This window comes from Poecilia mexicana, unplaced genomic scaffold, assembly GCF_051168715.1.
Source record: "Poecilia mexicana isolate PSO_F unplaced genomic scaffold, ASM5116871v1 scaffold_14, whole genome shotgun sequence".
Classification (NCBI taxonomy): Eukaryota; Metazoa; Chordata; class Actinopteri; order Cyprinodontiformes; family Poeciliidae; genus Poecilia; species Poecilia mexicana.
In genome coordinates this window covers 27,498,172-27,510,282 of record NW_028263383.1, presented here as the reverse complement: position 1 = coordinate 27,510,282, position 12,111 = coordinate 27,498,172, and the positions used below count along the sequence as shown (strand labels likewise).

Here is a 12,111-nt window from a genome sequence, read left to right as displayed (position 1 = left end):
CACCTGTGAAAGCATCAATGTCGCTTGGTAAAACTATTTCAGAAACACACCAGCGAGTTCTGGGGATCAGGCTTCTCTTGCTCTCAGGTCGTCAGATGTTTTAATCATGAAGCAGCAGATTTCTATTTCAGACTTCAGCTTCAAAGCAGCTCAGCTTATTGTCTGACACAAAGGGAAACTGAATCAACAAATAATGACTGATTTTCATTCCCTGCTCTGCAAACTCAATTTTTAAGGTTTAAATGGTATGAATATTACTGTGACTATAAATATGGATGAGAAGCTCTTTTCTTTTAGCTACTTTATGGCTTATGAAGATCGTGTTCTTCTGTTTTTCCCCTTTTGAGGAGTGGGTAGGAATGTGTCCAAATTCAGACACATTCTTTGAAGGACCAGAAACGAGGTCCAGCCTTCAGATTTATTCCTGCCCCTCCTGTCGCCTAGCAACCGTGACATTGCTAACCTCAAGTTGGTAAAAAAATAAACCTTGAACTCAAAATCTAGCTGAGCTTTTTTTTATTACTTAAGTCTCTTAATTTGATAAATTCATTAATTGTTTCCAAAATTATATGGTTGTAACAATACAACCGCTTTAAGCTTTTAGTTTTTATAGTGCATATATATTTCATATACTTAGATTTAAAACGAAGTATGAAAGTATGTGAACTGTAAAAAAAACTATCAATTGGAATGTATGTGTGATTTAATTGAAATGACTTGTTTGCATGACATTTGCTATGAATTGGTGCTACTTAAACTAAGAGAGAGAGAGGGAGAGAGAGAGAGTCTTTTATATATAAAAGACTAGAGAAATGTACAAAAGATAAATAATATTAGGAAATATCGGCTGTTGGCCTCAACAGCATTAATATTGGATATCGATATTGGCCCTTTTTCTTTGCTTAAGTCAGTGCATCCCTAGATCAGGGGTTCACTAAAGGAATGCCATGTTGTTGCATTTTAGGGAGTAAAATATTTATTTTCTTATGTGAAAATAATTAACTTATTTGCATTTTTAGTGTATTTTTAATATTATATAAAATGATTTAAATGGTTGACTGAAAAATGGGCAGAATATGCCTTTTTCAAATCAGAATGATCAATTAATAAAATAATTGTTAGTTGTGGCCCTAAATAAAACCCGATTTGCTCTCATTTTTCTCTTCAGTCACACAGACAAAGACAAAGTCGGAAATTTTCCCCCAAATCTGCTCTGAATATGTTTAAACACACAAAGACTGTGAAGCATTTTTTATTGACAGCAGCTTCAGACACCGAATTCACGCCATCTGGTTCAGATTAAACTCTGTTGCTTATTTAGTTTTAGTTAGAGAAGCATCGTATTGTTTGTCATTAAATGAAGCCTTAAGGGGAGCAAACAGGATGTTAACAGTCCACTGGCTGCTGCTGCTGACGTAGGGTGGGTGTATGTATAGCATGCCTAGCGGCTTCATACAGCAGATTGCATTGAAGTGGGTGGGCTTGCTCAGAGCCAGCCTGCAGATTTATTTATTTATTTCAAAATAAAAGCCCCCAGCAACACCGCTGCCAGAGCAGTAACGCTCTGTTTTGAATTTCCAGGAGGGATTTTAGAGAAAAGGCAGAGCTGCGTTGTTCTTACCTCGGAGTGTTCTTCAGCACGTGCCACCTCCTCCTGCAGGAGGTTCTGCGACGACTGCAGGCTGCGCCTCGGCCCGCGAGCCTCTGCAACGACAGGGAGACATCACTGATGCATGCGGAGCCATCAAGTATGACTTCACCGCTAGCTGGAGGAGAAATCCAGAAACCGACAAACCGCAGCGTAGAGAATTATTTTCCAGATCACAGAGAACCTTCCTGGTATGCACTGGTGAGGCGGTGGGCAGTTTATGGCCTCAAAAAACATGGGAAAAAGCAGCGAATCATTGTTTGAGGCTTTTACATAAACCGGTTAACGTCTTGTCTTTCCTCGTCACTTTAGGTCGCTTATATTTACTCCAATGTAAGAAACACAAATCCAAACCTAATTACATCATTTCTAACATATTTCTGAGCACAAACACACACACACACACACACACGCACACGCACACGCACACACAACGTTATGTAACAGGGCTGAATTATTCACGGCCTTGTCAATACAATAAGAAAGAGGAAAAGCCTTAAACAAATACATGAGGGATGTAGTTCCTCTTTGAATCAAAGGATTTCAACTAAAAAGCGAAGCTGTGAGTCTGACTCCTCACTAAACTGCAAGACAAGTTTAGCTTTTTCAGACATATTTACACTCAGCTCAAATAAAATATGTATTTAGATAACTATTCTAAATGCATTGTTGAAAAGGAGGGGAGCAGAAGAATAAACTTATCTGATCCTGCTGCCTTTCTGTTATATCTATTACTTTACACATTCTTTGTTTAAAGAAAAATATTTACATATACAAAGGCAGGTAGTAATCTTAATTTATTTGTATAGCACTTTTTTAATCAAATGTTGCAAAGTGCTGCACATAATATAACATATACATATTTACATATACATGAAAGAAAGCTACAAAAAAATCTCTCAGTAATGTTTTAAGTTTTCTGGCATTTGCAAATAGTAATAGTTGTGGTCAAACTAAACCAAAATGAGAAAAGTTTAGTATGATTTAACTTCAGACAGCGAGAAAAAAATGTGTCTGAAAATATCAGCTTTCTACTGTAAATAAATAACGTTTCCAAATTTAAGCTTTTAATCAAACGATAGATTGAACTTTATTACCAAACTGTGCAGTTTGAATATCAATCACTTTCAAGTACTTTATAAAGAAATTAACCTTGAAAACACCTAATTTAAATTCAAGGATTTCAAGCACCCTATCCTTCTTATTTTGTTGATTAAAATGTGATAAATTAATTACAGACCCTACAGTTAACTTAATAAAAATTTTTCCTAGTATGATTTGGCTCTTTAAGCAAAGTGATTTGGCTTTAATTATCCATGTGAACCTAAATAAATAAATCAAACATGCACATCTATGAGGTTTTTCCCTCAAAGACCACCTGGCTCGCTGCACTAAGATCTAAAGTAGCTTTTCCTGCACACAAGTCAGAACTTTACAGACTAAATGACTAATCTAGCTGAGAGAACCGAAGGTGAGTAAATGTGTGATAATTTGTTTACGTCTTGTGGTTTGGAAGGGAGACGTGGAAAAGATTAGCGTGTTTAGCATTTCTGGGGATTACAGAGCTTGGCAGTGAGATGATAAACCGTCTGGGTGAAATCATCCGGAACCACAGAACGGTAGGTGGACCTGAGGAACCGAGCGTTAGCTTCGATAAAAACCTCCTTTATATAAATTTGTTGACTTGGAAACTGGTAATTAGAGCGACCCGTTTATGACATGAGTGGGTGTGAACACAGAGGGTCAAAGCAGATCCAATAAACCGGACCGGAAAGTGTGCTGGCAGATGAAAACGGACGGGTTCCCTCCGGACCTGGACTGACCTGCTTTCAACGAAGCGCTCAAAGATCTCAGCAGGGAGCAAACAAGCAGAGGAATTACTTTAAACAGAAACCGTTTGAGCTTCACACGCAGATGTTAGAGGAAAAGGATGAAGAGGTTGACGGCTGCTAAACTAAATACTGTAAGGTAAAGATGGACGAAGGAAAAGGAATCTCTAAAATCATGATTTTAAACTCCTCCAGTTCTCAGACCTTTACTATCCTTTAGAACAGAGTAGAAAATATAATAATTTACAGCAGACATTTCTGCAAACTTTATATCTGTAGCCTGGAAAATTAGAAATAGAAGAAACCAAGGAAGGACGCAAGAAAGGAAGTGAAAAAAGACAGAGGGAAGACATGCAATAGAAAGTAAGATTTGAAAATAAATTAGATAGGATTGAAGGAAAGAAAGAAGGAAAGGCAGTAAGGGCACAAGGAAGGAATAAAAGAAGAAAGAATGAAGGACACGAGATAAGAAGGACAAAAGAAAGGAAATAAGGAAGGGAATAAATGAGGAAGTAGGGAAGACATTCAATAGAAAGTAAAGAAATATGACAAGAAATGAGGTAAGAGAAAGAAAGAGGGAAGGAAAAGAAAGACATTTAAGGAATTTATATTTTATTTATGTATTTATTTCAAACATGATAGCAGTATAAAATAACACACATGAACAAGGAATGCAAAGATACATTTTTTGTACCACAATAATCTTAATATGCTTGAAAAAGAGTAGGAATCAAAGAAAGCATGAAAGGAAATAATGAAATACAATTTAGGAAAGAAGGAAGGACAAAAAGAGGAAAGAGGGAAAACATTCAGAAGAATGTAAAGACATGATGTCGGATAAAAATGAAGGAAGAAAAGGAAGGATACAAGGACCAAAATAAGAAAAGGAAAGAAAGAACAATATCTTGGTTTTTACAAGAAATGTTTTAATTATATAAATCTCCTTAAATGCAGAATGTTTCTTGTAATGAAATGCAAAACAAGTTTCTTGTTAAAACGAAATGAGTTTTATATCATTTTAACAAGAAATTTTCTTGTTGAGTTTTAGATTTTGTTACAACAAAACTTTCTTCTTCTAGACGACATCTAGAAATCCCAAGAGCTGTTGTGGTTTTACTACGATTTTTGTTTAAGAAATATTTTGGTTTTAATGAGACACAAATCTCGATAGTGAGTGTTTTAATCTCATTAAAGGAAAGTTTTCTAATTTAAACGAGATTCTGCTCCAGAATTTATTTCCAAGCTCTGGCAGTTGAACGTTTTCATATGTTTACCCTAAAACTAAAAATAAAGTCTCATCCCTACAACTGCGGTTGGAACTTTAGTCCATCAGATGGGAGAATAAAAGGCCACAGCCTGTCTGATAAATATGTTTGCAGGGGAGCTTCCTGTCACACTCACAGCGTGCCTCCACCTCCTGTGGATCGCGGTTGGTAATCACTCTGAACAGGCTTGACCCGTCTGACTGCAAAGTGTGTCTTGTCCCTCGAAGAGACGATGCGACAGCCGACGAGTCACGCCAAGTTCAGTGGAGACCGCGGGGCAAATAAAGGTCACGGTAATGACTCTAATAACTCCGATCCCCTCAGGGAAATCTCCACCATCCAGACAGAGCGCAGTAATGCATGCTGGCAATCCGTTTTCAATAAGATGTCATCTCTGAATCTCATCCTCGACAGTCGGATCATTTTCCCCGAGTCTTCAGGGGAGATAAATGCACTTTAAAAAGGTTTTAGACTGAACAAATGGCACGCTCTGCTCTCTGTCACATAACGCATTACAGCCCTACGAGTAGAGAGACACGTGTCAAACCCAAGGTCCGGGGGCCAAATCCAGCTTTTTATGTGGCCCTCTAGACTCTAGAGAGAAACATACAAATAGAACAAAATAAGAGTTGTTTACTTAAATATTATTTTATCAATCAAGTTAAAGTAGTTCTTATAGTCTCAAATTACATCAATCAGTCCCCCCCCGGGTTTTTGCCATAGTGACATTTTTTCGCACTTAATATATAGTGGGGCTGGACTACTATATCAATAATTGTCAATATCAATATTTATAGATTAGCTTTTTCTTTGAAATATCTGAAATACTGCTAAGCTGATGGCACAACCATTCCTGTTTTAGCTGCGGTTTTCACAGAATTGTTTTTATTTTTAAACGGTTATGAGGCACATGTGGACAAACCTGAAACTGCTGCTGCCCTATTTACTCAACAAATTGTTGCTAGGCAACCAGAGTGAGTTGCTAGATAACCAGAGAGCGAGTTGGTTAGTTGAAGCCACCCAGCTAACGAGCTTAGCTGGCCGTGAGAGTTTGAGCGGCTAAAGTTTTCCCTCTGTCTACATATCCCAGAATTCTGTGCAGTTCTGGATCAGAGGTTCAGTGAAAATATTCTACATATCGAATTGACTATCAATAAATAAATAAATAAAAACAAAACAACAAAAGCAATAAATAAAATTAACTATGAAGCCTCTGTAAACAAAATTGTCCTTCAAAAAAAGCTGTTAGATGAGTCCAAAGCACCAGACTGAAGACTTATCATCCAGTCTTTGATAGAAAAAAAGAGAGAGAAATGAGAAAAACAAACAATCATGGAAATGGAAATTATTGAGCTCATTTTAATTTATGCGATTAATTTATTTATTGCTTATTGTGACAGGTGTGGATGTGGTCCAAAATAAAAATGAGTGTGACACCCCTGCGTTGGAGGAAGGGCCTCATTCCCGACCCAACACTGCAGACCCTGGAGAGGGGGATGATGGGGATGTAATGAGAGGCGACAGCCGAGAAAACAAGTCGTCCTACAGCAGCTGTACTCGACCTATATTTTGGGAGTAGATGAGGGAAGTGGACCTGAGGCCTACTGAGTGCAGCACAAATTTCACTTAACAAGCGAATGGTGTCAGTGCTGGAGTCAAACATTTTGTCTGGGTGGTGATATGAGACAATGGAGTCGCCGCCCCACTGCTCTACGGAGACTTTCTGCTCATTTCACAAAAGAGCCATAAAACTAACACGCATGAGTCGTCTCCTGGGACACTTTGAAACATTTTTAGTAAACTGAAACCTTGTGAAACTGTCATCACCGCATCTAAGGAGGCTTCAGGAAGAAGAAAGACATACAAGAACAAAAGGTTTCTCTGTAAACCGTCACATTATGTGACAAAAGCTTACTTCACATTAATATTAAACAGCTGAATCCATTTGCTGACAGGGAAATTACATATAAAAGTCTGGTGGCTACAGATGTGACAATACACCAAGGTTTTACAGATGGTGTCAAAACCACACGATAGAGAAAATAAACAGAGAATTATGTCTTTTCCAGGCACATAAAGCCACTTTATAATACAATCAAGTAACTATGCTACCTTCAGTTGTTATAAATATGCCTTACAAGATTTACTTCTTGATTTAATGCCTTGAAATTGGGCCTATGTCACTTGAAAAATGCCTGCTCTTTCTGAAACTGTGCCTTCAGGAAGTTATTGCAACAGCACATTAAACCTTTAACAATATTTTTACCAGTGTTGCTCTGAGAAGTAGCTCCTATAATGAACTCAGCAGATATGCAGTTCCACCAGGTATTTGCTAATTGCTGCTGGATAGTCTGAAGGAGCTCAAAACCTTGGAAACTACAGTTCTGAGACGGAGCTCCATCTCAAAGGCGGAGATAGGCCCACACAGAGGTTTGGCACAGCTGACTGGTTGTCAAGGAGATTAAATGATTTCTTAAACATGCATGAAAGAATCAAGGCAACACTTCAGATATGTTTTTGATGAGAGAATAACATTATAACACGATGTAATGCTCAAAAAGACGATTTCAAATGATACTGCCTTTTTACACAAAACACCGCAATTGCGAAGTTGTGATTTTTCGACAGCAGAATATCAACAGTTTTGCACACATTTGCTATTTAAAGCAGCTGACGATTCCTTCTCCCAATGAATAAAAAAAAAAAAAATTATATATATATATATATATATATATATATATATATATATATATGTATATATATATATATATATATATATATATATATATATATAAGCAAACTTATATTTCCTGGAGGAAAACTTGATAAAACCCTACAGACAGACACAAACCCAACTAGATTTACTCACTTAAACATAAAACTTCACAACTCAAAGCAATAAGCAACCCAAGCTTCTTTTCATTGCTTTCGTTTATCTAACATGTTATTTAATGTTTTATTATTTATGATATTTGATTTTAAAATTCAGATCTGAAGCTGCGTCATGCAAGTTGAAACATTTACTTACATCAAAAATGTATGTTTTAGTGCATTCACACAGTAGCTACACTGAAATGCAAAACTACCGTTGTTTGGGCTAAAATGACATTTTAGTTGATTTATTAAAATTAGAACGACTGTATAGGAAGAAGCACGCAGGGTGAAGAAAAGCCCTACCGCTGTGTCTTCCAGCATCTCCATGTTGTTTAAAGCGGATTTCACAATCAGCCTCCGGAGGTTTAGGAGAAACAAACAAACCACATTTCATTCATCTTGGCGTCTGCTCTGTGTGAACTTATTGGTTTTTCAATCTGATTATTTCTTTCCAGACTCCCAGATAAGAAAGCCTTTAAAGTCACGGCTCATAGATCCGGAATGACTTGCCTGAGGTTATGTGGCCTGGAAATGTTTGAAAAGGCAACTTTGTTTAACAGCTTCACTGAGATTTATTTACATTTCAGGTTTTTATCTGTCTGTTGATTTGTCAGATTAAAAACACTTTGGTTCTTTGGTTAAAGCTGTGAGATTATCATCATTTCTGAAAAACCAGACTTGGAAATTGCTTTTGAAGCTGAAAGAAAATATTTAAATATGCAGAATCATTTAGAGTTTAGGTATCTTGTAAATTCACATGCAAATACTGAAATAATTTGCCAGGAACGGTTCAAATCTAAGTAAAATACCTCCCCATCATCTCTCAACATTTCTTTGGTACTAAAGCTTCTTGTAAGCATTTTAGGTGTAATATTGTTTGTTATTGCTGTAAAAATTGTCCTTAATGTAAAAAGGTAGATTTTCACAACTTAATTTCATTCTGATTTAAAGCATGGAGCAGATCAGTTCTCACAGATGCATCAGGAAATTTGAAAAACAGCAACAAAAAAAACAACAAAAATGTTTAAAATGGGTGCATCCTGGACATTTTTCATTTAACTATTTAAGCTTATTTTATGCAATGTTAAAAATACATCAAATATGCAAATGAAGAAATAATTCAGTTGCGTTTTTAATAAACCTTTTACTGCCTAAAATGCAGTAACGTAGCAGTGATGCAGATATTGGAGATGAGGTTTTGAAATGTTTTTTGTGTCTATGTCAAATAAACAATAAAAAAGAAATGTAGCAAAGGATCCATCTACAGCTAAAAATACTTCTAACATCAATGTGAAAAAAGCCTTTACTGTCTGACCCTGCATTAATGCAGTTTCGGACTGATCTGGTGTTTATTTTTTGAATTAACTGATTCATTTAGATAAGATTTTTACCACTTGAGGAGTTCTGGGTTAAAATGGACATATATTTTTGTACAGTTTTGGCTTCATTACTGCTCTGAATATATTTCAGCAAATAGAATTTTTTAAGTCTGTATACTCCAGTTAATTAATTAATGACAAATTAGTTGATGACTATGTCAATATTTGATTAATCACGATTAATTGGATTAGTAGCTTAGAGTCACACCTGTATAATTAAATATCCATTAACAAATATATTGTAGCTTTGGTCATAGTCTCACATTTCAGAGCTCTTGCTTCAGGCCGACAGCCATTAAAAGTTTTAGCCACAGCAAAACAATCTGATCTCCTGTCAGGAACCGCCGGCCCTCGAGTCCCAGATGTTGCGTTCAGGCAGGTTTGGAGTCAGCAGTGTAGTCGTCTACACTGATTTGAGTTGAAGTGGAGTCAAAACAGGCAGCGTGTCCTCATAAGGCTGGAGCTGCAGCAGCACTGATTGATGTGACAGCTAGCGTGGATGCTGCAAAGCAGGAGCGGAAAGCTCCCAGGAAACAGCTGATGCTAACATATTAACAGGCCCTCGGAAACCTCCATAGTCTTTCTGCAATATAAAAAGTTAAATACTCTTGTGATGTGCGTGGATTTGCAAAAAAAAAAACCTGAGTTAAATGTCTTGGTTTTGGATGTACAACCTGCAACAAAGCTGAGCCTAAGTACAACCTTTGTAAATTAAGTAAGTCTGTATAAGGAGATGAATGTATTCCCCATCATTTTCCTAAACATCAGTACTTTAGCATTACAAGCTGGACACTTTTGATGTCTGTAAGGATTCTTGTCCCATCCACTCCCAGAGCCAAAGCACAGTCAATGCCTGCTTAAATCCACCTCCTTTGGTCCTTTGGGTTTTACAGCCTGCAGCTTTAAAATAAAACCACACCAGTATTAACAGCTTTCTTGCTGAGTCAGAGAAAATAATGACTTTATTTTGGGGATAATGGAGACTAAATACTGTTTAAAATGTTCTGGGCTTCATTTTTATAGACTGTTGATATTCCGATGGACCCTGTTTGATTGGGGAGCAAAATGCAACATTTGTTACATTTTCAGCTGCTGTGGTTCTTTCTCACTGCACTGTCAAATCACTGAAACCACAGACATGAATACGGAGACGCCTCATTGAACGCCGACTCGTACGTTTCGTCGCCGCCATTTTGAATGTGGCGGTGGAGTGATCATCAGAGGTCTCCAGTTCATGACGAGTGAACTTGATTCAACCAATTTACAGGACAAACTGGATCTATTTGTTTTAACTTTCACAGGTAAGAATTATATATATATATGTTCATAATAATGTTATTTTATGAGAAGGATTTCTTGACTGCGCCAGTACAGTGGATTTTTTTCATGGTAAAACTTGCTTCTAAACAACCAAGAAATATTTTCTGTGCAACTTAATTGGCCCAAAGTAACTACTCTGACTATAATTTTCTTAGCTTAGCTAATTTTTTTCGTACTGTATAGGTTTTCTAATGAGAGCGCTAATGAGAAACCACTGAACTTTGCAGACCAAAGGATTTTGGGAGGACAGGTGAGTCATTATCAGAGCTGGTGCTGTTTTTCTCCAGTCTTATGTTTTACAGCTCCACTCCAAAATGTCGGTGTTTAACTATGCTGTAAATATGACATACTGTAAGTCAATGCCCCAACATTGTGAAAATGTGTGTTAAAGAATCAGGGTTGTATTTTCCATGACACTGTTAGATAATTTGTCTTTTGTCCTTGGCTTCAGCCTGTGTCTACCAGGACATTTAGAAGTCAAAAAACAAAACATCTTTTTCTTTAACAGGAGATGTCTGTTTACAAAACCGTCTTTGCACACTGATTGAAATCCTGAGATCTAGTATTACGAGCTCAAAAGATGGATTTCTTATGATCATTTTTCTCCTCAGCTGGCATTACAAGGCTTCACATGACTCAGAGCGAGGAACCTGATATATACTGTAAATAGCAGAACGCTGTAAGCTCCAACTCCCGCAATATGTGGAGGCATGTTTTTAGCAGTCACTGTGTAGCAGCCTGCTGCAATTTCCATTTGATTTAGTGCAGATAAACACAGCATATCGGTTTTGCATAATAGCAGCACGCTCCAATGCAAGGCTTCTTATATCTCAGCGCAAAGATTGATCGGCATTCGGCTGCAGAGATTTAACATTGTGAAGAAAGAGCAGCTTCTTTATTTACACGGACTGAGGCAGCAGTGGAAACAATTATCCCCATGTTAACTAATGCAAGCTAAATCACTGACAGTTCTGCATTAATTAAATTTAGTATTAATTAGTGGTGAGACTCGTGTTAAATTTTTAATCAAATTAATTGCAGGCTCTGTAATTAATTAAATAACCTATACTGACAAAATAAGAAACATTTTCCAATTCAAAAAGCCTTTTGTTGCTAAATTATTGAATGTTTAGACCCACGAGGTCAACAATAGATGTTTATTGTTTTTTTTTTGTTGTTTTTTTGTGAGGCTATTTTAGGCTTGAATAGATTTACCGACATGCCAGTTAATTTTAGCACAACTTGAACACAATAGTCTTTTCCAGTGTCCTGTCTGATCATTTTTTTAAGGAAAAATTAAACCCCAGTGGGCCAAAAGAAGCAGATTTGTCATCCGTTGCTGTTGTTGGCGGATGTCACTTGTGCGTCAGATTTAATGGTGTACCAGAAAAGTGCTATGGTACTAAGTACTAAGGTTCTAAGGTTCTGGACACAAGATAAAAGGCGATTGCGTTAAAATCTATCATCTATTATTTATCAAAATTAATGTGTTCAAGTCCCTGCCCTAGTATATAATCTATCTAGAGTAGAACTAGCTATTTTAGCTTTCATTAAACGAACAAATAATAAATAAAACCTGATTATGCTTTGTGTGAAATACAACAATTTAAATGCTTAAATTCACTGTCATTTGTTCCACAGGTGACAAAACTTGAATGAGACCTGACACCAGATGTCGATTCCCCGGGATTTTTAACACAGAGTTGCTTACTCATCTGTGCATGAGTGTTTGGGCCTTGTGAGTACCCCTGGGTGAATGTGACTCTAGTGTAAAAGTGCCTTGAGTCATCAGTATG

The 12,111-nt window shown here is 36.9% G+C and overlaps 1 protein-coding gene across 1 annotated transcript in view; it reads right to left on the bottom strand.

The window, feature by feature from the left end:
- vps37d (VPS37D subunit of ESCRT-I) overlaps positions 1–12,111 on the bottom strand; it is a 46,532-nt gene that overhangs the window by 13,544 nt on the left and 20,877 nt on the right. The window contains exon 3 of the mRNA XM_088012447.1: positions 1,622–1,704. Within this exon, the coding sequence (XP_087868573.1) occupies positions 1,622–1,704 (83 nt within the window). The remainder of the gene's footprint in view (positions 1–1,621; positions 1,705–12,111) is intronic.